This window comes from Sander vitreus, chromosome 13 (assembly GCF_031162955.1).
Source record: "Sander vitreus isolate 19-12246 chromosome 13, sanVit1, whole genome shotgun sequence".
NCBI lineage: Eukaryota > Metazoa > Chordata > Actinopteri > Perciformes > Percidae > Sander > Sander vitreus.
The window spans coordinates 23,420,116-23,447,821 of NC_135867.1; the positions used below are offsets into that span (position 1 = coordinate 23,420,116).

General features: G+C 40.3%; 1 protein-coding gene across 1 annotated transcript in view; it reads right to left on the bottom strand.

Annotated features, from left to right (window-relative positions):
- Positions 1 to 2,470: 2,470 nt before the first annotated feature.
- atp2a3 (ATPase sarcoplasmic/endoplasmic reticulum Ca2+ transporting 3) overlaps positions 2,471 to 27,706 on the bottom strand; it is a 61,060-nt gene continuing 35,824 nt past the window's right edge. Inside the window, exons 9-21 of the mRNA XM_078266534.1 lie at positions 26,778 to 26,866; positions 25,707 to 25,809; positions 24,635 to 24,766; positions 20,095 to 20,211; positions 19,758 to 19,976; positions 17,668 to 18,003; positions 15,627 to 15,847; positions 13,719 to 13,921; positions 11,618 to 11,703; positions 10,829 to 10,962; positions 8,685 to 8,802; positions 6,977 to 7,094; positions 2,471 to 6,629 (exon numbers count right to left, since the gene is read on the bottom strand). Of these exons, the coding sequence (XP_078122660.1) occupies positions 6,586 to 6,629; positions 6,977 to 7,094; positions 8,685 to 8,802; positions 10,829 to 10,962; positions 11,618 to 11,703; positions 13,719 to 13,921; positions 15,627 to 15,847; positions 17,668 to 18,003; positions 19,758 to 19,976; positions 20,095 to 20,211; positions 24,635 to 24,766; positions 25,707 to 25,809; positions 26,778 to 26,866 (1,920 nt within the window). The 3' untranslated portion in view covers positions 2,471 to 6,585. The remainder of the gene's footprint in view (positions 6,630 to 6,976; positions 7,095 to 8,684; positions 8,803 to 10,828; positions 10,963 to 11,617; positions 11,704 to 13,718; positions 13,922 to 15,626; positions 15,848 to 17,667; positions 18,004 to 19,757; positions 19,977 to 20,094; positions 20,212 to 24,634; positions 24,767 to 25,706; positions 25,810 to 26,777; positions 26,867 to 27,706) is intronic.

Consider the following 27,706-nt stretch of genomic DNA (forward strand, 5'->3'; position numbering starts at 1 on the left):
TGTGTGTGTGTGTGTGTGTGTTTTTCACTGGGGCAGTGCCCCTGCTGACTTACCCTATCCTGCATCCCTCTGAGGCTCTCAGGATGGAAATAATAACTAATGAGATCCTCTTCTATTTTCCCTGCAGCTCTTGGGATCCCACTTTCATCCTCAGGAACTTCCCCTGGAGAGGGTGTGTGTGTGTCATTCTCACATGTGAGATTTGAGTGTGGCAAAGTAGGTGTGGCTGTGTGATAATTGGTAGTCAGATGGGGTGCATGTCAAGTGATCGTGTTTATGCAGACAGTTGAAACATCTAAAGGCTGCTGGTGGCTCTTTGTTTCATAGAAAGTCTCTCCGACTGTCCTGTTGAAGTGGGATTGATCCGTCTGTGTTGACATTGTGTGCTCAAGACACGAGCAGCAAAGACTGCTGGGATTGGTCTTCAATATACAACAAAACCAGCTCCCCCCTCTTGCTACTTGAGAAAGATGGGTACATATAAAACATCCTGACATGACTTTACAGCTTTCTACATACAGGTCAGGTGGTGTAACATCCCCCCCTGCTGGTCCAACCACCTCAATGCACACACTCCATTGATTTAATGATGATGACATGATGACACTACAGAGGTAGGATTGGTAACAAGAGGAGATGAATCCATCTTCCTTTTTTGTTTGTTTCTGTTTAGTTTATTACTTTCATACTTACTTTCATATTATATTATTTGGACTTATTTATGTATAGTTTTATTTGATTATGAATTGTGTTGACTGACTATCTGTAAATTGTATTCTGAATAAAAAAAAAATAAAAAAAGATGAGATGAATCCTATTCTGTACGTATGTACAGAAATCGGAGCTCTTTAAAACAAGTCCAACCTTTTTGCATTTTAAAGGTATATCATTTTCAGCTTATCATTTATATTCATGGTATTTATATTATATATTATAATTCATGCATTGTGTATTTTAATGCTTTCCTTTCTTGCTTTGTCTGCCATGAAGCACTTTGAAAACTAACGTTTTTAAAAGTTTTTAGTGAAGTTATTATGGTTTCATTATTAGTAAGATGTGTGTCCTGTGGCACTTTGAGCTCACCAAGGCAAATAAAGTTAGCTCCAATCAAACCCACTTAAAGTGTCTGGGCAGGCAGGATATTGATGGTCTGATGTAAAAGAAAGGCAAGATATGAAGAAGTAAACAGACCGCCTCAAATGGTCTTACCTAATGTTTGCCAGTCTAAAGTTATGATTTGATGCATTTGATTGTGCTGTTACAGTTGTTACAGGGGGGTGTCTAACTGCGTGTCAATCACTGCTCATGCACACGCATTCATTCTCCCTTGTGGGGGGGAGGGGCTTAGGAGACCGTTTTGGGCTTGAGCGGAAAGGGGGGAGGGACTGAGAAGTTGTCATTGTTCAAATTGTTTGGCTAAATCTTGGATCTTCACAATCCTAGGCACCTTTAAACCCTTTTTGGAAAAAGTTTGATTTTATTTTAGACTTTTCTATGGACTTGTTTCTATGATCATTGGTTCCTTTTTGGATGATTTATGTGGTTCATTTGACATTTTACCGAAACAATTAAAATTATTTAACATGTTCTTGTATATATTTTTTCCACAGATGGAAAGGTTATGTTATGTCCTACCTATAAAGAGTAATAATATACTTCTGATTGGTTCAGTCCAAGAGTGATTGACTCTTAATCATGCAGATATCACAAGCACCTGAGAGATGTGTTAGTGTCTACTGTATATATCGCTTGTTCTGATTTGTGATGCTTATTTGACGATGCCTGACAAAGATCTCTGTTAGATCGAAATGTTGCTCTGTTAAGTGTAATTGTCTGGGATCTATCAGTGCAGCGTGCAGATCTTTTGTCTGGCGTTTGCTTTCTGATCCAGCACTTGTACACGTTGTTTGGATGTGCGCACACACTACACTGTCATGAGAAGTTGGTGTGACATTTTTTGGAGCATGGGCTTGCTGTTTTGCATATGGAATCCATTTTGGTGTCTGTACCACCTATTCTAGGCCTTATTTCTATACTTTATTCCTTTGTTTCTAATACTGCATCAAAATAATGAAGACAAACTGTAACTTGCAAAATACATTTTGACCGAGATCTTTCTACTTTTGTGCTCGCTCACCCCAGGAAAAGGATTAAAACTTTCTGTCCCACACTTCCCCTTGTGGTATATATAGTCATGCAGATAGTTGTATCGTATGTGCCCAGGTTTTGAGATATGTGAGTGTTACATCTCTGTATGGAATTTAGTTTGGGATCCGTAAGACATTGAAAAATGACATGGACCATTTATGTTAATCCACAAAACCTCCCTGTCAACAGTTTTCTTTGGAACTATTTCTACCAAAGAAGTAGTTCCACAGAAAACTGTTGACAGCAGGTTTTGTGGAAAACGGTTTAATATTCTCATATCTCATATTTAAAACAGTTCATAAAAAAGAACACACCCTCTGAATAAATAACAAGATAAATTATCTTTATTTCCACGTGTTTGTCATTTATAAAATTATGTGTCCACAATTAATATTAACAAGGCAATACAGAGAATCCTTTTAATTTCTCAAAGGTGGAACTCGGGCTCTAGAGACTGTTTACTCGTCTATACAGACAGAAAATAGGAACGGTTGTTCAGATGTTATTCATATGAATCTGATCACTCCTTCACGGTTACTAAAGGTTATTCTTTTACAGATGGTAGAGGACTTTGAGTACCATGCTAGAAGAGTTGTCAGACCCAAAGGGATTGTCAGGGGGTCTCTAGAGCCTGCATCCACACCAAGCCCTTCAATGTACAGTCATAAAACTTCATAACCCAGGATTCATCACTGCTTATCGCTCAGTGTAAACCAGACACAGATCATTCACAATTTCTTGAACATTCTCAACCCGGATAACTATCCCCGAAATAATCAGCGTCATCGTCTTTAATCAGCGTAAGTATGATTCTTGTCTATCTTAAACATGCTAACGTCGTATTCTTTTCCCTACAGTAAAAGACCAGACAAAACCCCAGCAACTGTAAAAACCAAATGGGAACAATGACGAAACAACCTTTCTATTCTACAAAACAAAAACAAAAAAAGGGGATCCTTAGATACCATGTGCTCAAAGAAAAATAAAAAATAAATGGTTTCTCGCAAGTCTGTGTTGTCAGTAAGTAGGTTTCATGATGCAAGTTATCAAAAAATTAAATATTATATACTGTATAGGTTATTATTACAGTAACAAGGTTCCATGCGATCATATTCTCATCTTCTGTACAGAGTTGAGAATTCAGTAGTAAATAACAAGGCTATACAGACCTATAGTGCCCAGTGGCCAGAGTGCTGGCGCATGTTACAGAGCCATGGAGACCTGGGACAGGGATAGAGGGACCACATTCTCAAAAACTCAACGTAACGGCTGTTTTATGTCAAATTTAGAGCTGCAAAGATGAATCCATTAATCGATAAGTTGTCAACTATTATATTAATCTCCAACTATTTTGATATACGATTCATTGGAGTATCACTGACTGACGAGGCATTTCAGATACCGACTTGTTCTGCATCTTTTTTTGCCTCCTAAGAACAAGTTGTCTTTGAAATTTAATATATTTATCAACATAGGCCATAGTGTGTGTGTGTGTTTATATGAAATGTCTAGAGCTGCAAAGATTTATCGATTAATCAATTAGTTGTCAACTATTAAATGAATCGCCAACTCTTTTGATAATCGATTAATCGGTTGGAGTTATTTTTTATGAATAGAAATTCTCTGATTCCAGCTTCTTAAATGTGAATAGTTTTTTGTTTCTTCTCTCCCCTGTGACAGTAGACTGAATATATTTGAGTTGTGGACAAAACAAGACATTTGAGGAAAACACTGACCGCCATTTCTCACCATTTTCTGACATTTTATAGACCAAACAACTAATCCATTAAATTGATTAATAAATATTCAACAGATTCATTGACAATGAAAATAATGGTCAGTTGCAGTCCTAGTCAAATATAATCGACATCAAGCCATTATTTACTAGACACAAAATCCAGCTTCTGGTATAAAACTAGAAGGAATATTCCACCCTTAAATCTTCTTTGATGTTCATAGTTTTGTGTGTCTGGTGATGTCTTTTATTGTGCTTTCTCTCAATTTGCTTCATCAACTTCTACTTAAGTGAGTTGTTGCTGTCTGCTGTACATTTCCAAGAACAACCCCAGAGAGCATGTAGGACTGGAAATATCTGACTGGATGATGTCATGCCATCTAAGTTTGGCTAGTTATCCCCGGGAGTAAGAAAAGAAAAAAACCATCACCAAGCAACAAAATAGATGAATACAAACACATACAGTCCTCTAAGCAATAGCAGATTGGTCACTAATGTTGGAAGTTTTTAAGGATGGAGTTCCCTTTAGATTCTAAACCATGCTTGATGCCACACGGCAGAAAACCAGTCCTGCTCGTTGAAATCAGGTCTGGAAGCAAGAAAAAAGGAGAAGAAAGATATGCACATTGTCAATAACTAATTCATTTAAATTAAATGTGGTTGCCTTGATTAAATTGATTGAAGATTCTGTGCGTTAGAATGATTCAATTCATTGACATTTTTTTATTTTTTTATTCCAGCTGTTGTTTTTTTTTGAATGTGCACACTCTACTCTGCCCTATGTGGAAGCAACAAGAGACCAAAAACACCACTGACCCAGTCCACAGAGCACCAGGGCCCAACACAAAACCCATAATTAAGACTTAAAAACACAATCCAAACGGCGTGGGTTCATTCAGTCAAATACATTACTATTTAGTCATTATAAAACAATACCAAAGTGAGTCGCTAAAGCACTGAGAGAGCAGGCGGAGCTGAGGGAGCAGCGCACTAAGCACAACCAAAAAGGCTTTCCTATTAAACATGCCTCAGACCAGGTGGACATTCAGAGTCTGTAAGACCACAGGCGATCAGAGTTAAGTGAACTGTTAGGGCACGTTAGGGCGGGGGCTGATTAAAGGCTGGCAGAAACACATTCATTTGGACCACATATTCAATGTGGAGGTGCAGTGGGCTGTATAAGGCATGGATGTTACGGTAAATGTGCTTAATATATAAATGATTCATGACCGAGTGAGACAATCAAGCAGTTTACTTGCCATTTCTTAACTTACTTTAACTACATAATCCGTGCCATTCAACACCCAAAAGCCTGTCAAGTCAAATCAGACAAATTAATTCAAGTAAGGCTATATGCACACACACTTTAGCACTAGTGCAGGGTTAAAAATAACTGAAGAAATGAAAAGGAAGATCAACAACATGGTGCTCCAAGACAATTATTATGTACAAAATGTCATGGAGCTTTATCCTCTTGCTCAGATCTGCCTTTAATTTAGATATTTGACAGCCAAAACTTCAATGGCAGCACAGCAGATGGACATTAAAGTGAGGCTTAACAGGACCAGCTGGGTGGACTGGCTGACGACTACTCTACTGATATGCTGGTTTGACATTTTTATTTATTTAGGTATTTCTTTTATATGTTTGCCAAGTCTGTGAGCTGACCTCAGCTCCTCGAAATTAAGAGCCAAGGAAGCGGCCAAGCAGCGTAAAGCTATTCACACCTATGGGTGGAGCGACATCTCCATGACCTAACTCAAGAGCACGATTAACGCCGCGACCCCCGGGAAAACAGCTGCCTCCTCGACAGAGAGCGAGAACGAGAGACAGAGAGAGACAGAGAGCGAGACAGGCAAAAGGAAGTCATTCTGCGTAAAACACAATCAACGGGCGTTAGACTTTATATGTGGTAAGGGTAAAGTTAAAGAGCGATGAAGGAGTAGCGCTGTGACACACTGGCCAGAGATACTGTTGAGCTGATAAAGCCGTGCGCCTGCAGAGCTGGCTGGAACTCGCTGCCAGTAGTGTGGGTGGCACAAGCCTGGGCGGTACCTCCAAATAATGTTTTTGTGGACACACACGAAAACAACGGCTCTCTCTACACGGGTCACACTTGCTGATGCTCTTCTTTTGCCAGTGTGTACCCCAGTATCTGGCCCTCTCACTCTCTCTTTCGGTCTCAGTGCTAATTTCAAAATTGTCCTCCCCCCTCCCACCCAGTATTCTCAACCTCTGTTCCCCTGTCCTCCCTCTCCTTCCCTCCCCAAAGTCCAGTTACTGCACCACTATGTTTGTACTGTATACAGTCAGAAACTCAATGAAACTCAATCTTTAAAAAGCAGAGCCCTGGGCAGTTATATCTTCTTCTTTTCGCAGTTGTTTCATGCTTTTGCAACTACAAAGACAGATCTGCATCTGCCTGTACACACACACACACACACACACACACACACACACACACACACACACACACACACACACACACACACAATCGTACAAAGCCATGCTTGCAGGAGACACGCATGCTCTCTTTCTTGCACACTCGTTCTCATGCAAGCCCCCCGCTCATTTCTAGTGGTGGTTTGTTGGACATGCAGGAGTGGGGGAATGAGGACAGGGGAGAGAGAAAAGGTTCCTAGCTCGTGAAGGGAAAAGGGTAGGCGTGTGTCTAAATGTGTGAGTGTGTTGAGGGAGAGGTCTTAGTCCTGTCGCCATCTCCTCCGATATTTCTTGTCCTCATCACCTGCCAGGGATAAAAAACAACAACAACAACACATAATTTAGAATACATGGTAACTAGTGCGATCAGTCTATAGCTCTTTCTACTGGAAAGAGAGAAGAAGGCATGAGAAGGTTGGTAAAAGAGTACCTTTTCACAGAAGGTGAGATAAAAAAAGAGTTTAGGCTGAATTAGAAATGCAGGAGAGAAAAGAGCAGAAGAGACTTGTCAGTAGGATTAGAGTAAAGTAGGATTTTTAACATTCACTGACTTTTAATGAACTTCATCCACTATAAATATTTCAGACTCATTACACCCACATTCTTATGGGACGATTCGTTAGGAAAGTGGACCAAAAATGCTCAATGTACCTTCTAGGTGGTTCCTGGAGATATATTTCAGTGCCTCGTCCAGGAGGATAACTGGGAAGGAAATCTTCAGGACCACGATCCACTGGGACAAGCGCAGAGGGGTCACCAAGAAGATCAGCTGAAGACACAGGTAATCAAAAAGTCAGTTAGAGCTAGACAGAGAGCGGCGGGGTAGACACGGAGTAGTCTCGTGTAGTATCTGAGCCACACTCGCATTGCAGAACTTCCTCTTCCTCCACAGCACTGCGGAGGAGGGTCTGGCTAGTCCACACATCATTCCGGGATGGGAGAAAAACCATGCTCTGGTTTATTGGCATTTCTTTAAACCGATCACAATCTGCATGGGCGGTGCCAAGTGCTGGACGGAGCCGCGGCGCCGCTGCGAAATAGCCTCAGGAAGGAACTTCTTTTGGTGGAACGTATGTACGTTCAAAAGTGGTTTTAGTCGTGCAACAGAAAACTCAGAGTGGACAGATAGTCTAGCTAGCTGTCTGGATTTACCCTGCAGAGATCTGAGGAGCAGGTAACCATAGTCCTCAGAAATCCACCGGAGTTTAGAATGCCAACACAAAGAAAATAGAAGGTGATGGACATCCGGCCGGAAAGAGGGACAATATAACACCTTGTTAATGTTAATGAATATGTTGTAAAGCCTTCATAAACGTTAGATAGCTATTATCTGTGCACAAATAATCGAATAATTATCTCTTTTTATAGAGCTCCAAAAAAGATTTAATGGGCCAAATGAATGTTGCTTGATGCTTTACAAACCACTTATTAATCCTTAGCTAATTATTATAACCATTATAATATCAATCCAAATAAACTTTATAGATGGTTTACAAAACAATTATGAACCATGATAAAGTATGATCTATCTTTCTAAATGTATAAACTAATCATTTTACATGACACTAAAATAAATTATAACATTACTAACAATTAGTAAACATTATTAATCATTTCTTGATTTTTTTTTTAACAGTACAATAACCATTAACTTATGTTTCATTAACTATCAATTTCCGCTTATTAGTGATGGTTATAAACTATAACCAAATATGGCCATGCATTTTTTTAAACCATGATATGTATTATTAGCAGTATACACTCTTCACAACCCTAAATTACAGATCAGTTATCTGATGGTGAGGATATATACAGTCACGGATGACGTCAAAATGAGTCTATTTAAAGCATATTGCACTCCTTTGTATACTGCTCCCTTATGGACTAAGTTTAAAAAGACAAGCATACAGAAGCTTAAGGTTGCCTATAATGACTGTATGAGGACACTGCTCAACAAACCCAGGTGCTCTAGTGCAAGTGACCTGTTTTGTAATGCAGGGGTCAGCACTTTCCAGGCATTATTGAGGAGTCTTATCTACAAATTCATTTGTCGCATGAACGTTTACCAGAACAGCATTGTTATGCTGCTGGCAAATCCTAGGTTTAGTGCCATACGATACCAATCATCACTATGGAAACACTGGTATAAGTGTCTTTTATAGAAATGCAGTATTGTTGTTTCTTTCGTTTGTATTTCTCTGTATATGTTTATCTTTCTCTTTTTTAATATATGTTGTATGTCACGTCTGTGTCTTCTGAATGGACCTTGAGTCTGACAATAAAGTTGATGATGACAACAGCCCATAGATCCAAAGTACCACTGACAGAGTGTCCAAGTGTCTGGTGGACGAATACTTACGGGCAGTGGCTCCACATAGAGGATCAGGAAGTGGAGGGAGAGGGACAGGATGATGGCTCCCAGCAGCCAAACATTGACCCAGGGCGGCATCCTGATCAGGGATTGGTTCTCAGACAAACTGGTGGGGAGAAGTTTTAATAGATCAAGACATGTTGACAACTTAGCGACTCCACTTGACATTAGGGACTTGCACGGAACAACTCTGGCATGCACACAAGGTTTCATTGTAGGACAATTACAACCACGAAACGATTCAAGAAATAAGCCGACATTTAGTTATAATGCCTTTGCAATAATCAAATGTAGCACTACAGTAAATGCATCCTAACAACATTTATGATTGATTATTCTTTATGTCTGTGTCATTCACACAAAGTGCCCAACCCTTATGTGTTTATGAGGCACCAAAATGTCAGTTGGAGTGTTCGAATATTTCACAAAATGATACGTTATTTTATAGCTCGTTATTAAGAACAGAAAATAATTTACACATCTATAAGGCAATACAGGTGTGTCGGAGGGGGGCGAGTAGGTCAAAAGTTGCAAAGAAACTCCTTGTTGCAAAGATAAATTTAATAGCTGGCAACGTTTTGGTACTAGTTATTAAATTTATAACAAGCTTTAAAATAAGCTATTATTTTGTGAAATGTTTTATATTCAAATTTGTTTATTAGGATAAACCCCTTGAGATGTATCATCTCGTTTTCGAGGAGTCCCAACATATAATACAATCATTACATAACAACAGAGGAGTGAGAGAAATAAACTAAAAATACATTTACCAATACAATTATCAATACGACAACGTACACACACAACAGGCAAAAATACAACAACAACAATAACACATGCACACTTTCATCAATACATTACAACCACTAAATGGCCAAGATGGCCAATAATAAGTCAACAGTAGAGTGAGAGTGGATCACTAACTACAGTCAAATAGAGACATTAGGTAGAAACAGTAGGCATAAGGATCGACTGCATCATTGATTACAATGGCAGTCCAGTGTTTGAACTGCAATTGACATTTTGGTGTCTTATAAACCCATGAGGGTTACTAGAACTAGTACCGAAACGTTGCCAGCTATTACATTTATCTTTGCAAGTTGGACAGTGTGCGTGGCCGGGTTAGCTCAGTTGGTAGAGCAGGTGCACATACATGGAGGTGTATACCTCGAAGGTCCAGGGTTTGAGTCCAACCTGAGATGATTTCCTGCATGTCATCCCCCTCTCTCTCCCCTTTCATGTATATCTGTTTGTTCCATTAAAGGCTGAAATGCCCCAAAAAAATCATTAAAAAAAAGTGTGACAGGACACAGACAGTGTGCGGGAGTTTCTTTGCATCAGCTCCTATGTAAACAAAATAATATGCTACAAAAAAGGTTCCTTTCTTGAAGCACAACTCAGATTTTTCAGAATCATTTAGCCAGAAGAAATCATCATAAATAGAGGTAATTTCAGTAAAAAAGTGCCACCCCTTAAAGTCCTTGTAAACAGGACAATAAAACAAAAAAAGTGAACGTCATTCTCAATTTCAGCTAGCTCACATAATAACCAAGTCTGCCTCCTTATATGGGTGATAGTAACCATGTAAACATGTGTCCCCTCTGTCAGTTTTTCTGACTGTCTAGGTTAGGAATAACATTTTCATTGGTCAGGCAGCTCTTTATTTTAACCTTCCCTTTCTCAGATTCTTTCCTAAATGAGCCATTAGCATTTGTTTCTTTAGGGAGCTAAAGACAGACTTGCTCCATGAGCAATCCTGGCAAAAACAAGGGGAGTTTTCCCTTCATACCACTGTTCCTTTTATTTTCTTCCTCCCCAAATAAGCAATATTCCATTTTTTAAGATGTGTGGCTAATCATGATTACTTTGCCAAAAATCTTAAAAGAAATATGTATAAGTGTTATAAACAGCAACATTAAGCCATTCAGCAGTGAAAAGAGTTGATGTTTGTGATGGATGTGTTTTTATTGGCATGGAAACTATGCCGTTATCCCTCAGACAGCTGGGTAATTCTTTCCCAAAGGGCAGGGAGTGCTGCTTGTGGGATGACAGTGTCTTCTTTTTAATAAATATCTGACAGCTGTGACATTTAAAGAGTGTTTACCCTGACATCACAACAGAAGATGACTGACCTGTTGAGCGCGTTGAACATTTCTATAGTGACCAGCACAGACAGAGCCATGGTTGTTGGGTAGCGGGATTCAAACACGTCACAGTCTATGCCCTGGAACATGGGGTTGTCCTCAGTGCACTGCATGAAGTGTCTCTGTAGAGGGAGACAGACAGCAGTTAGTGAATACAATAGGATACACTTTATTGTTCCAGAGGGGAAATTTGTCTTGGGCATAGTGCTACAATCTGTTGCTTCACAACACAAATATGTAACAGGAAAACCATTCTTAAATAGACATAAAATCAACATAAAAACAACATAAGATCAACAAAGCATCTTAGGACATGAAGGAAGGACACATATGACTGCACAGACAATATGACATCTTAAAAAGTGTAATCATTAAAGTGTGAAGTGCAAAAAGTGCTGGTGTATTTATTGCACTTTGCTCTGTTGTGCTAAGATTTACCATTGAAGTTCAGCAGCTTGATAGAGGTTGGGATAAACTATAACTTAAGTCTGTTTGTTTGTTTGTTTGTTTGTAGTGTGTGTCTGCAGGATGTCTCAAGAACCCCTGCGACCTGGTTTGATGGAGCTCAGGTCTGATGGGGGGACAGCTGCAGAACCTTGGCCTCCCCCCCCCCACTGTGTGCAATCAAACTGTATCTGTTTATGTACACCCCTGGGGTCGCCAAACACAACTGTGTCCAACAGCGGGGAATGTAAAGAAAGCTGGAAGGGGATACATATCAAAATATAACAGAAACAAAACCCTATATAAAGGACGCAACAATGTTTTGCAACTCACCAGCTGGTAGAAAGACACTTGTGGGCCTTCTTCATCAAACAGGTACCACCATGTGGCAGCACTCACTGTTCCAAGACCCACATATCCTACAGGAAAAACAGGTTAAAGGCAGGGTTGGTAACTATTTCCAATATACCCTTCTATATACATATAGTTTGAAATGGTCTTTACACCCCGACAGCAATAAATAATGTAAAGGCTCTGGAAAAGGAGCAAAAAAGATCCGTCATCAGTAGTTGCTGTAATCCTGTAAAAACACCCACCAATTACTGCCTCGCGGTCTCGCTTGGAAACAACCAATGAAATGCCTCCTTGTCCCGCTGTGCGTACTCTACCCCTCCCGTCTGTGAGCTTAAGCTTAATGCGCGTCGTCGCAGCATTGCTAACAGCAGTGATATTTGTTTTAAACATTCGGTATGATAATATTATCTTTTTGCTTACCGGTGAATGACACATGAAGTAAAATTGCGATGCTTTCTCCGCTCTGCTAGTTTAACAGCGACGCAGCGGTGCTCGAGCATGTCTCTGTGTGGATCGGAGCCCCGAGGACACGGGGAGGGGTTAGACGGAGCCCCGACAAGATGCTACTTTCAAATCTTGCTAGCTTTTCAACATTACCAACCCTGCCTTTAAGTCTAAGATTACTATAGATCTATGGTGTCACCCAGACTACGGATGAGTTTCTGAACGTCTTTTTGAGATACACATGGGGGGCCACAAAACAAACTAGGATGACTTATGTAGAGATTAACATGGGGAGTTATGTGTACCTTACCAATCACTAAAGTAATGGGTGGAAAATGTTTAATATACTAAGCAGGAAACCTCCCAGTTAGCTCAGAATGCCGAATTAACTATTTGCATATAGCGATCTGGGCAGAGAAATGTCCAACATAACAAAATGCAATTCAAAGTGCTGAACAGTTATTGAAAAACAGCAGACAAAAAAATAGGGATAAAGCGGATTTGGATGTTAAGAGATTCAGTGTACGACTTGGTGACAGCCGACAGAGGTGGCAGACTGATAAGTTGATAAGCTTATAATATTTTAGAGTAAAAAGAAAATCCCAAACAGGTGTGCAGTATCTTTTCATGATCTTGTGTGGCTGACAAATAATACTTATTAAATCCTGTATTATCTCACAGGCCATAAGACTGCTGAACTCGTAAGCTCTGAGCTTGTCACTTTACCTCTAAACCGACACTTTATCTGCAAACACTTTACTTAGCAACCGTTTGCACTTCTGTATATACACACAATCTATAGGTTTACTTCTCATTATGCATTAATACATTACTACACCTCTTTTTACATTCAGTCTCATTTATTTGCAATACTGTCTACACAAATTGTATAATATAATTATATTACTTGATTCGTATTTTACTGTCTAAATTTTAGCCCTATATCTTAACTTGCACTATTTTTTGTCTTAGATTCAGATTTTGTTTGTGTGTGTGTGTGTGTTTTAGTTATTTCATGAGCATTGTTGGAGGTGCCTGAGGCCTAAGACTACTTCTGTTATTGTTGTGCAGATGACAAATAAAGATTCTTGAACCTTGTATTGACACAGTTTGAGTTACACGGGCTAACATAAGACATCTGGCACAGTGTCTGGTATATTTTGATGGTATACAGCAGAAATCTATTTCATACATGCTAATATCTAGAACAAGGGGCTTCTGTGCTCTTCACCTCCGGTGTCTATTTACTTCAAGAGACTTTGTCTAGTCTCAGTTAGCATTATTACTGCTAGTAGCTGCCGTTTGTCACTGGAATTCTATATGTCATGTTAGCTAGTCGACAGATATCCATCACCGTATGGGTGGTAGGGAAATGCATGGCGTGCTGCATAAAAAAATCACCTCTAAAAAGTAATTTTACTGGTTTCCGGCACGTCTCTTTTTTCTTCTAAATATTGAAAATGTCATATATTATTCATCATAACTTTTGAAGGAAAATTCTTTTTTTTTTAATGTGACAAATGAATGAATTGGTTAATTGATTTTGTTCAAACCCTTCAAAGCCTCAATTGTAAACTGCAGACCCGCCTCTGCTCTGACGAACAATTGGCTATGTTCAGGTCATAGCCAATCCTACCTCCAATGGCCAGATATCTGAAGAAGAGCCAGCCAGAGATAAGAGGCTCCTTAGGGTTGCGGGGGGGTTTGTCCATGATGTCCAGGTCTGGCGGGTTAAAGCCTAGGGCGGTGGCAGGCAGGCCATCGGTCACCAGATTCACCCACAGCAGCTGGACAGGAATCAGAGCCTCAGGGAGACCCAGGATGGCGGTCAGGAAGATGCTGGAGACAGAGCGGGAGGAGGAACACAAAACATCAGCCCAGCACGTCATGACTGAAGGGGATTAGGGCTGCACAATATATTCAAGATTCAAGATTCTAAATCCTTTATTAATCCCACAATGGGAAAATTCACACTGTCGCAGCAGCAAGGGATGAGAGGAAAAGTGGAAAAGTAGAAGACACATGTTAACACACAGTAATAAATATAATTAAAGAGAGTAAATATTAAATAGTAAAGAGTAAAATGTATTTACAGTAATTGCACAGTCACATCTTTTATTGTATGTTTTATTAGCCCTGGTGTGTGTGTGTTTTGTCCATGTGGTCTACTGGGAGCAGTGCTGATTGTAGAGTCTGACAGTAGCAGGCAGGAAAGACCTGCGGTGTCTCCCCGTGACGCAGCGCGGGTGCAGCAGCTTGTCACCGAAGGAGCTGTTCAGTGCTGACAGTGTCCTGGGAGGGAGGAGTCGTCCATCATGCAGGATAATTTAGCCACTATCCTTCTGTCTCCCACCACCTCCACGGCGTCAAGGGGGAAACCGAGAACAGAGCTGGCTTTCTTAATCAGCCTGTACAGTCTTTTCCTGTCTGCCACTGCAATTCCACTGCCCCAGCAGACCACTCCATAGAGAATGGCTGATGCCACCACAGAGTCATAGAATATCGGATTTTTTTCCCCCAATTTTTTTAACAAGTTTTACAAGGACATACTGTACGATTGGCATTAGAGTGATATATACAAACCAATTCCCTTTTAGATGGAAACAAAGACCAAACAAACATGACACATGCAATGCTGCATATAGTAAGAAACTAAAGCAGGTAAAAAGCATGAGTCAATTCTAGGGATAGACTGACTATGGGGCTGTTTCTTGGCAGTTTGCAGATTATCTGTATCAGCGTTTTATATGACTGATAACCGATAAAGTTAATGAATTAAAAAATGTGCTACATTGGCTCGGCTACAGCTCTGTGTCTGTCCCTCTGCTTCGGTTTCTCTCACCACTGAGTCTGACTTAATGTCCCACCAACAACACTATCTGACCCTCTGTTACTGGGTGTTATGTTGAAAGTTTCTAAGCATTTAAACAATGCATTTAATTTTGACGTAAAGATTTTCATTTTCACTGTATATGCATATCGGTTCCAAACATCGGTTATTGGTTTCATTAACTACTAATAATTGGTATCGGTCTTGAAAAACCAGTATCGGTCGATACCTAGTCAATTCTGAAAGAGCATCTACAGTATATATCAAAAAGGATAATGATAGGCATAATATATATATATATATCAGTTTTTTTATCGTCTTCGCAATATCAACTGGCGCAATAAACGCATATCGCAAAATAAACTGATTTTTGTGTTACGTGTAAGAAAATATCAGTAGAAAACTGCACTTTGTAATGTAACTGTCAATCTTTTTTTAGTGGTGCCTTTTGTATTTAATTCAATGTTCAATTTGTTCAAAGAAAGTTGTTGAAAATGATTTCCTTTCATTTGTTTTAAATTCAACAAGCAATATGTTGTATTTTAGCAGAATACTGAAAGCAGCAGAAAGGCAGAACGGAGTAAACTTAAATATCTGTTTATTTATCGCAAGTAATACCGTTATCGCGATATTCAGCAACGTTATCGTATGCTTCCCTCACATCGTGCAGCCCTAGTAGATCTGCATCCGAGTGTGTAGGTTTGTGTTCCTCACCAGACCACTTCTCCCACGTTGGAGGAGATGAGGTATCTAATGAACTGCTTCATGTTGTTGTAGATGGCTCGGCCCTCCTCCACGGCAGCCACTATGGTGGAGAAGTTATCATCAGACAGCACCATTTCGGATGCTGACTTGGCCACTGCTGTGCCAGAGCCCATGGCGATGCCGATCTCGGCTTTCTTCAGGGCCGGGGCGTCGTTGACACCATCTCCTGTCTGGGACCAGAAAAGATTGCTTGTGTCATTAATGCATCAGAAAACCTGACTCACAGGAATGTCTTTGAATTCCTGATAATGTGAAAAATCCCAAAGCGTTATATTGGGGCTGCCCAATATATATATATAAAAAAGACTCATGAAGACCAATCTTTTCAATACGATTTTTTCCCCCCAAGGCTGCAACATTACTTAATGAAGGTTAACAGAATGAATGAAGGTCTAATGACACTTCGTTAACAGAGGCATTAAGAACATAGGGATATGTTTGGATCAAAAAGCTGAATAAACCTCTTTGAAGGATAAAAGATTAACTAACTTCTTTGAAAGAAAAACTAAACTCAACTTGTTAATTCTAAATAATATTGAGCCCACATTACATTATTTTGACGGTTATTCTTTAAACAGAGATGGGTCTAACAGACTAACGGTCATTGAAAACGAACCACTGTCTCATTATGCGAAGTCTCATTACCGTTTCAGATCCAGACAGGATGAAGCTAAAGCTGAGCAAGTGAGATATATTTGAATCTGTCATGGCAGGGCGTAAAGCGCCTTTAGACTGGGCTGAATGCTGGAGTTAGTCTGACAGGCAAATTGTGATATTGTTGTCTCCCTCTCGCCCATCGTCCCCTCGGATCAACCCCTCTTCTGAGACGTGTGTCAGATAGAAAGCAGCGGAGCGGGCCCGAGATGACAGCTTCTGATAGCAGTGTCTGAGAGAGCAGCCTCAGAGAGACTTCAAGCATGTCACGCCTCACTGGCTTCTTCTCATGCACTTATCACAAGTCATTCACATACAGCACAGTCAAAAGACCACAACAGGCATAAAGAGACGTATGGAAAAAAGGAAATGCACAATGTGTAGATTTGCAGGAAGCAGAGAAAGGTATGAAGGTTGAAGTGTAGAGTGGGAAGAAGTAGATATATACACTATAGGGCTGCACAATATATGTTTTTTTTTAGCGTCATCGAGATATCAACTTGCGCAATTAACACATTGTGAAAGACCGCAACATATCGCTAAAGACACCCAGAATTTATTTTGTGTTAGTTGAAATAAAATATCAGCAGAAAACTGCCCTTTAAAATGCAACTATGATTGTTTTTTTAGTAGTGCCCTTTATTTTCAATTCAATGTATAGCTTGTTCAATAAAATAATGTTGGAAATGATTTCCTTTTATTTGTTTTAAATTCAAAAAGCAATGTTGTATTTTAGCAGAATACTGAAAGCAGCAGAAAGGCAGAAATGAGTACACTTTAATATCTGTTTATTTATCGCAGGTAATATCATTATCCCGATATTTAACAAGGTTATCGCATATCACATATTTTCCTCATATGCAGCCCTGATAATATCTAATACTATGACTCGTTAGAGCCGTGCAAGTTGCATCATCTGTTGTAAGAAAATCTTGTAAAAAAAAAACATTATGGTACTATATTATAATATAAACTGTGTGGTTTTGCAATATAATCTGTGTAACTTTACATAACAAGCTATACAACTCTAAAAGTTTATGAAAAAGTGGATTTTTGCATAAATGGAAGATCTCTCTCTGTTTGTATCTCCTTCTAAAGCGCTGAGCATTGATATCAGAACATCAAGGTCACTCAAACAGAGGCCAAAAGCCTTTTTACATCTGACTCTGCCTGGCTCCTGGGGATTTTTCTAAGACTGTTTGGGACTTTATGAAACGTCAACAAGACACAGCAAAAAGTGTTTGATAGAGGAAAGGTTGTGTGGAAGATTCGAGCCATCAACCTGGCCCCTAGGCGTCAAACTCTTTTTAAAACACAACACATCCCTTCTCCTCACCATGGCAGTAATCTCATCGAATGACTGCAAGTATCCCACGATCTTAGACTTGTGAGCTGGCTCGACGCGGGCAAAGCACCGTGCCTGTTTGACAGCTTCTCTCTGGGCTTCCAGCGGGAGGTCATCGAACTCGCGGCCTGTGTAGGCCTTTCCTGTCACGTCCTCATCCTCGCCGAAGATGCCAATCCGTCTGCAGATGGCCACAGCTGTGCCCTTGTTGTCTCCTGTGATCATGATAACACGTATGCCTGCCTCGTTGCACAGCTTCACTGAACCGATCACCTCCTTCCTGGGCGGGTCCAGCATGCCCACACAGCCAACAAACGTGAGACCCAACTGAATGGAGAGAGAGAGAGAGAGTGAGAAAGAAAGAGAGAGGAAGGATTAGGTTGCACGACTATATCTGAAAACAGAATCTCAACTCAGTTCCACAGAAAAAAGCTTTCACCTCTTTTGATTTCTTTATAGCTGCTGAAAAAAAGATGACTGTAGTTTCTACGCAACAAGGAATTTCAGGGAAGGAGGAGCGAGTGTGAAAGCTTTATGCTTCAGTGGACAAAGATTGAATCACTACTGGGATTCAAACTAAAGACAGGCAGCAGCAGAGATGACTTTAAAGGAATAGTTTGACATCTTGCTGAGAGTTAGAAGAGACAATCGATACATCTCTCATGTCTGTCCGTTAAATGAGAAGCTACGTGGCCGGGTTGGTTCAGTGAGTGGCGCGTGCGCACATATACTGAGAAGTTTATGCCTCGACGAGTTCCAGGGTTTGAATCCGACCTGCGACGATTTCCTGCATGTCTTCCCCCTCTTTCTCACCTAGCTGTCCTATCCATTAAAGGCGGAAAAGCCCAAAAAATATATAATAATTAAAAACAAGTGAAGCTACAACAGTTTATATATATGTATTTTTTTAAAGATTGTTTTGTTGGGCTTTTTAGGCCTTTATTTTCAAAAGGACATCTTAGGCTTGAAAGGGGGAGAGAGAGGGGAGAATTACATGCAGCAAAGAGCCACAGGTCAGAGTTGAACCCGCAGCCGCTGCGTTGAGGACTAAGCCTCTTTATATGGGTGCGAGCATACCAGGTGAGCTACCCAGGCGCCCGAAGCTACAACAGTTAGACAGTTAACAGTTAAAATCCCACCCCCTTGGGCGCCTGGGTAGCTCACCTGGTAGAGTAGGCGCCCACATATAGAGGTTTACTCCTCGACGCAGCGGCCGCAGGTTCGACTCCGACCTGCGGCTCTTTGCTGCATGTCATTCCCCCTCTCTCTCCCCTTTCATGTCTTCATCTGTCCTATGAAAATAAAGGCCTAAAATGCCCCCAAAAACAAAATTATTCAAATTATTATTATTTTTCCCCAGAGATGGTTACTGTCACTTTAGGTAGTTATTATCATGTTTGTTCAAGTTTTCATTTTCCTGATAAGTTTGTTTTTTTATTATTTATTGGATGCCATAAAAACAGGTTGAAACCTTATGATTGACAGCTGGGATTGACTCGCGATTGGTTGGGCGGTTGTATGGGCGGGACTTTATAACATGACGGAGCCCCCATGTGGGATATTTTGGCTTCACTTTTGTACAGTGGGAGGAAGTGGAAACACGTCATCCTTTATATACAGTCTATGATTAAGACTGAGCCCAGGTGAAACCGTAGCGTCCCAGTTCTGTTGCAGAAGTAAGAAAACCTCATTCATAATCACATTTGTAATAATCCAAATAAGTAAAAATCCAGTCTTGGAACATGTGTGTTTCATTTCATTTGACCTGAATACAGTATAAGCCTATTTGAACAACTTGGATTCCTAAGATAAACATCAGATGTAGTGCTGCAACTAACGATTATTTTCATTGTCGATAAATCTGTCTATTATGTTCTCTATTAACCGATTAGATGTTTGGTCTATAAAATGTCGGAGAATGGTGAAAAATGAAAATCAGTGTTTTCCAAAGCCCAAGATGACGCCGAAAATATTCACATTTAAAACCTGGAATCAGAGAATTTTCTTTTCATATAAAAAAACACTTAAACCGATTAATCTCTGCAGCTCTAATCAGATGTTACCACCGTCCTCTGCTGTACCTCATACTCCGCAAACTTGTTGGAATTGCCCAAGTCCATGCTCTCTTTGCGTGGTGGGGTGTCATGCGTGGCCAGGGCCAGGCAGCGCAGGGTGTCCCTGCCTGTCCCCCAGTCCCTGATCTTAGACAGCAGCTGGTCGCGCAGGGCTGGGGTCAGCGCCACCTTCCCTGTTCCCACCCGCAGGTACTGACAGCGCTCAATCACGCTCTCTGGAGCACCCTGGGAGGGGGAAATCCAACCAGATGAGAGAAGAACATCAAGCAACCATGCCAACACATGATGAAGTGATGAAAAGTACATCTCTTTGTGCATTTGAGATGGTATTATTGGTTCATGCCTTGACAAACATCTTGCTCTGGGAGCCCGGCTTGACGGGGGTGCAGTAGACGGACATGGACTTGCGGTCCCGAGAGAACTCCAGGGTGAACTCCTTCTTCATCAGCTGCTTGATCACCTGATGGATGAAGAGAGCAAAAATGGCAGAGAGAGGGAGAAGAAGAAAAATAAGAAGAAAGTAACCAAAACCATGTTAGCACGAGACTAGTATAACCAGGGGACCTCTTATGAAATAACTAGGGCTGTCAAACGATTACATTTTCTTAATCGCGATTAATCGTTGAATTTTAATAGTTAATCGCGATTAATCGCATGTTTTATCACATGATTAAAATTTTTTCATTTCAGAACAGTTTTTAAGTACATATTAACAATGGAAAGCAATTCTTACCAGTGTATCTTGATTGGGAATCAAATGAATGCAAAGAAAGTGACTTTATGAACTTGATTTTAAGATTTGTATTTGTTTATTATATATTTAATCTAGTCACACATTTGAATCTAGAGTCAATATTAGGGTTGGGTATTGTTTGGTTTGGATACCGGTGCTAAAGCGGTACTTTTAAAATGGTACCGGTGCCTTAACGGTGCCTGAACAGCTACTTTTTAAGAAAGTTTAAAAAAAGAAGGGTACTAAACAGTTGGCGACATTAAAGAATGGCTTGTTTATTGCTAAGGCCATATCGTCAAAATTAAATGTTTAATAATAATGTAATCACTATAACAATAACTTATTTCACTAGTAAATAGCTGTTGAATGACAAAAACAACCACCAGATGGGAAAAGGGCATTTCACAACAACTTTGAATGCACCACGAGGCTGTAAATTACCAGTTTCAATGAATGCACTCTCTGTGTTTTTCCGACAACAGCAGCTGCAGATTGTTACATCCCGGTGTTGAATCCTCTACAGTGAAATACAGACACACTTTACACCGTTGAGCATTAGCTGTCAGCATCGTAACCGTGTTTAATCCAGCTACTAGCTAGCGGTAGGCTAACGTTAGCTGCTGTCGAGTATAGTGTTAACAAGCGTTACGTGCAGCAATGTTTCTGTTTCCTGTAACGTCTGTTTCAGAGCATCAGAGAGAAGTGCAGGCATATCAGTGGCACCAGAATGAGGCACCAGAATGAGGCACCGAAATCGGCGTTGCTATTCCTGCAGCAGCAGGATGTGTTACGAGGAAGTACGGCAAAATAGTAGCCTGTTAGGCACGACGCAAAGCCGAGTGAAGTGGAAATAAATTAATAAATGGCGGCATGCGATTAATACGATTAAAAAAAATGAACGGTTTATGCTCGGCCCTTAATCGCATCGCGATTAACGCGTTAATGCTGACAGCCCTAGAAATAACATAATCAATCACTGACATATGAAGTTGCTTTTGCACATCATAATTTTCCAGCTAAATATTTGTATGGTTTCTCCCTCCCCATGCGCCCGTGTTCCTCTCGGTATACGTGTTTACTGTCTGTCTGTGTTGTATTTCAAATTGTATTTCATGTCATTTAAACTGTACGTATTTAGAATTAGTTTTATTTTCTAGGCCTTCTTCCCTTTCCCTAAGTGGCTTTGCCACTCGTCAGGCCGCCATTGTAAATAAGAACCTGTTCCTAATGACTTCCCTGAAAAAATAAAAGGGGGTCATTTCTATTTTCACTTTTATTTTATGCTTTTTACAGGGTGTAAGCAAGGTCTGTATTTTACTCAAATTTACTGACATCCCTCGTATAAGATTTCAAGGCTCTGTCTGCTTTCATTTTTTATTGCCAATGCAGCCAATACAGCCACAAATCACCGAGATGCCGATTCGCAAAGGGCTAATATTATCATATGATCTCTGTATATGGTAGATCATTTTTTTAATTCTTACAGGATTAAGATCACAGGCAACCTCCACAATTATTACAAATTACTAGAGGTCCCCAGGTGATACTAGTCCTGTGCCAATAGCCAGAGCCAGAGCTTGAGCTAAGCAGCTGTATTAGTGTGCAGCTGTCAGGCCGGCAGTCAGTGAGGTACTGACAGCTGAAGGATGACACTTTAGACCAAGCACTCAGCTATCTTGTCTGAATGTCTGGATGCCGCCTCAGATGTCTGCGTGCAACAGCACACAATGATAATGTGGACCTGGCTGAGGAAGGTTAGCGATAACAATTGGAATTTTATGGAAAATTATAGCAAAATGCTAACAAGAAGGAAAACCAAAATACTAGGAACACAAAACTCAGCCCAAAAGCATCCCTATTCCTTACATACTGTATATAGAGGCCAATATGGCCCTTTTGCACCCCTACACCCGTGCCGAGCTCTCAGGTGCTCCGCTCAGTGTTTTTTAAGAGTACCTCCAACACATTTTAGGACTCTGGGGGGCCGTGCCTTTTACTCTTCCAATAAGCTAAAGGACGTTGGACTCTGTTAAAAAGCAGCTAAAAGCCCATCTGTTCAGACAGGCATTTAGGTAGCATGTGTTTTAAACTTGTGTCCTATGTCTGTTCTCTTTGTATATTTGATCTGGTGTTTTATTTGTTGTCCTTGTATATTTTTATCTAGTGTTTATCTTTTCTTTATTTACTTGACTATATTAGATTAGATTTTATTATTTTGACTGTGAAGCACTTTGTGACTGGTGTCTGTGAAAGGTGCTACATAAATAAACGTTGCTTGCTGTATTACCTGCATACTTTTGGCATCGTTTTGTTCTACCAGTAGGTGTCTCTCTAGTTTAGAGTCTATACTGATCCCATTACACATGGGAAGGCTGAACGGTTAACACTGATGCTGCTCTCTGTCCAGCTAGATGACTGAGATGCACACACTCTGTCAGGGAACTTCAAACATCTGATGAATGTCCTGAATTCTGCCAATGTGACAAACCTCTCCTCTCTATCAAACAGAGAGAGCAATGATTCAGATTCAGATAACTATTAGTCCCGAAGAGGGCAATTCAGTTTTACAGCCAACCCATCCATTAAGGGTTAAACTTAAAAAGTGCATTAAAAAGTGCATTAGCACGAAATGTATATAATGTAATGATATACAATAATAAATTAAAATAAACGATAGTACTGCAGCAGTCATACATCCCCCTGTATACAGATGCTTCTCTCTCTCCCGTAACATCCACACATTTACACATGACCCAATCATCACACACACCCACACCCACACAACCACACAACCACACACATTTTCACATTCACCTGCCAGTGACGGAACAGAGCAGCGTAGTGCAAGAACCAGTTTTGTTATAGTTATGTGTTTTCATTTAACTTGTATGTTGTTCATTTAACAGTCTTATAGCAGAGGGAATGAATGAGTTGGCATAGCGGTTAGTTTTCCGTATTGGCACATAGTACCGCCGACCTGACTGCATGATAACAGATCAATTACTGAGTACATGATCTGGTTGGCACAATATTCTGTCTGCTTTCTGGACAACTCGTGTTTTCCAGAGAGAACAGAGATCTTTTAACTGGGTACCAGTGATTTTTGAGCATACCTTAACAATGTCGCTCAAGCTCTTTGAGGAGTTTGATACTCCCCCTCTTCCCTTAGTTTTCTAGCTGTGCGCACCCCAGCAGAGATTTGGAAGAGTTAAGGCCATCTCATCTACAATTACTCATGTGAAATTTGCTGCAGGTGCATGTTATTGCTAAGCAGAAAACACTCGATTAGGGCTGCACGATATGAGGAAAACATGCAATATGCGAAACGTTGAACATTGTTGAAAATCACAATAACGATATTTCTTAATTGTAAAATCATCTGGCACATACATGTATAACCATGGGCACACTAGGTCATGATGTCATCCCTACAACCAGGCATTGTTTACAGTTTTTGTATTTTATTCCCATTGCAGAAGTAAATTGTTTTATGACATTTAAAATATGTAATATACATTAGAATTCAGGTAATTGGTCACGTTGTACAAGGCTTTGATGTGTGTTTTTCTCTAATAAGACTCGTGCTCCACTAGGCTGACCTGCTATTGGATAATTTGGAGTTGATTTCTTTGAGTGGAGTTAGTGTAAGTTAAGCTTCAATGGAGCAGGATGTGGAGCAACAATTTTTCTGACCGCAGATTGTAGACTGTACGTTTGGTTATACGAAAGTTAATTTCAGCACAGGGTCAGTTTTTTGATAATCCAGCACTGCATATGGATACTTTTTTGTTTTAACTTTATTTTTGAACAGTTTGGGTCGGAGATTCGGGTGCGTTATGCTAGTAGCGGCTGACGGAGCCTCAAGCCACTAGCTTTAAGAAGTCTAACTTCTTTTTAACTCCACGCTCTCAGATTTCTGTCATTTTCAAACTTAAAGTCTTCAGCCCCAACTAACGCTGACTCACGTGACATCTCTTGAGGCAATGTATCAGATTTTGTACAGCGCCCTCGGGAGCCACAAAAGGCTTTATACAACACATATTTACACATATGCAGTAGTACTCCCCAACACCTGTGTAAAGTCAGTGGGGTTCCTTTTTAATACAGACATCACAGGGCAGGGTCACACACATCTCCACATGTAGCTTACCGAGTTGCAGGCACCGGCCCGTTCCACCTTGCTGAGTCCGGACAGGTCAGTCTTGAAGACGTTCATCTTCTCCACCAAGGTGGTGAGAGCCGTCTCTGTGGCTTCACCCACCTTCTCGTAAACCCCTTTGGCCTACGAGAGAACAGAAATATGTGAAAACACGCTTCTGAACTGTTTTATAGATGCTGGGTGATACAGTTAGCATCTAAGAGTGATGGAGTCATTACATTCAGACCCCTTTATGATGACACATTTAGATGAAATCTGAATCGAAAGCCTCACACCCATACATCGCCTCCATTTTTAAAAGTGAACAAACCTCTTGAAGAATGACTCCGAAGAAAACGTGCTGCGAGCGAATACGTCAATCTTTCACCTCTGCCTCCATAGACTTTGAGTCATACATGCAGAGTGTTTTTAAATGGAGGTGAGATGAACCAGTAATGGCGTTCCACACATCATTTCTTTGTACGTCTCAGCAATAAAAAACGCAGCTCGCCTCCAGCACTTGGCTGCTCTGCCCCCCCCTCCCCATCTCTCCTGGTTAATGCACACTTTGATCTCACACTCAGGTCTTTTATTCTTTTTTTCAAAAATGTACAAAATTGGTGGCAAAACAACCATTTACGAGAACAGAAACAAGTTAGTCTGGGAGGATGCATGGGAGTTGAGAAGTGCCTTATCACTGGCCTCGCTCCTCAGCACGGTTACCATGATACCATGGTGATGAGAAAAGAGGTGAGAAAAGCAATCCAAACCAGAGAAAAAGATCATACGTCGGAGTAAAATTAGCTCTGCTGAAGGAGAGAAGAAGAGAAGGCTTTCTGTAGTGGGTGTGTTCCAATTCTACCTTTTATGGAGTCATTGCAGTGTGTATGTACACACTGTCAATGCATGAGGACATCTGCAAATAAACCTAACCTACACAACGCTGTATGAGTAACAGATGGGTTTGTTTTGCATAGAAATTTGAAATTATATCAGGTATAGAGTAAGAAACAAATTATACCTGTACAATGATCTGTGTGTGTGTGTGTGTGTGTGTGTGTGTGTGTGTGTTTATGAGAATGACCTCATTGTAGTCCAGTGAAGAGTCATTGCACATAGAGCACACAGTGGCCAACTCCAAAAGTCCATCAAAGTCTCCACACTGGACGTGCCTGTCTCCTTTCAGTCTAGAGGGAAAACACACACACACACACACACACACACACACACACACACACACACGTCACTCACACGTCACTCACAACAGCAAAGCGCAAGGGGAAAACACTTCACAGTTCGCTACACTTCAGACACAATAACCTAATCAATATGTATGAGTGGGGAAGACATTCAGTTGTTTAGCATTCCAAAGTTGACTGAAGAAACAGTGGTTGTACAGTCGTAAACAGTGTACTGTATGTGTGTGTGCGTTCCTGACAAGCAGTGCTGATCGCATGACAACCATGGATCCCTTCCCAGTTGAGACTGCAACCGTTTCTAGCGAAGCTCCCACACAATAACCCACACTCTGCTGTTATGAAATCGACAGGTTCATGCAGGGTCAGAATGCTGTACTCACCAAACTGCAAAATAATCAGCATGCATATACAATGAAGTGCCGAATCCTTCTGCTACCTAATGACTAGCCACCTACCTATATTCCTCCACAGACGGACATTTACTAAGATTTAAAAACACAGTCCGATATGGCAGAGATCAAAATGACCACACAATTGGAATCTGACACCTAAATATTGTTAAAAAACCCTTTGCTACTTGTCATTGTTACTATTTTTCTTCAAGTAATAAGCACACATAACAACATCCAAGATTACTAACTATTTCCCAGAAATTGCCATAGCAACACATAAAGCACAGCTAGAAACATTTTTTTGGGAATCATTAGTACTGATGTAACAGAACTTGGACCACAGAGCACATCAGTTTGCTTGTCTACTTCTATATTATATCTTGTTTTGAAAAAAGCAATTCAGAATTTCATTAAAGCCAGAGTGAGGGGCACTGTTTGAGTTCAGCATAAAATGCTTTGGTAAAATTTGAAAAGCATACAGACGTTTCATATAATGAGGTATTAGGGTGGGCAGACTTTTCCCAATAAGAGTAGTACAGTATATGTTTAAACTGTGACACTCACATTTGTCCCTCAGGGGCATATGTAGAACCAGATATAGAGAACTCATGAAGGCTGCAGCTTGAATCTTCCACCTTGTCTGCAACGAACATCTAGGGAGGAGAAAAGGCAAACACAAACAGAGGTTTAGTTTAGCGGTCTGTTTAGCCAATTTGACAAAACTGCAGTGTAGGTGGTCACAATGACTACAGTAAATATTTATTTTAAAAGGAAACTATTCCATTATTTTCTAAAACCCTATTGGACGTTCCAGTTGATTCACCAATAAAGCACGTCACTTGCAAACATTGTTCAGTTTCAGACAAATACATGTTTTCTAGTCTAATTCTTCCATTATGTATGTATATAGTGTATCTGCAGTTTAAATAGTCTAATATTATAGATTGGGCCTTTACATGTGGGAAAATGGGTATATAGTACATCTGGAATATTTACACTACAACTACAAAATCATAACAATGTGAGTTTAATATCTTACTCATTAAGCAACATTAGTGGACATTTTCAATCAAGTGTCAATGAAGTCCACATAAACTGCCACTTAAAGTGACACAAAGAGAGACTATGACTTTTGCACAGCGGTCACTGTGGCCAAAAGTATTAATTATGGAAAAATAGTAAATGCTAAGACAGTTTAACAGTAGCAAAAGTAGAGGACAGCAGCAATATCTATCTAAAGTTTTGTGATGTTAGCTAACATTAGCCACCATAAGCTACTCATAGAGGACCGGCTGCAGCAGGAAAACCCTGACTATTGAATTGAGCAAGGGTGTGTAATTTTGCTTATAAGTTTTCCTTTTTAGAACATAGAATGTGTTTATGTGCATATGTGTCGTGATTAGGATTGGGCATCGAGAACCGGTTCCAACTTGGATTTGTTTCAAAAATTACGATTCCAATGGGACCTTTTTTTGTATTGGAATCGTTTTTGA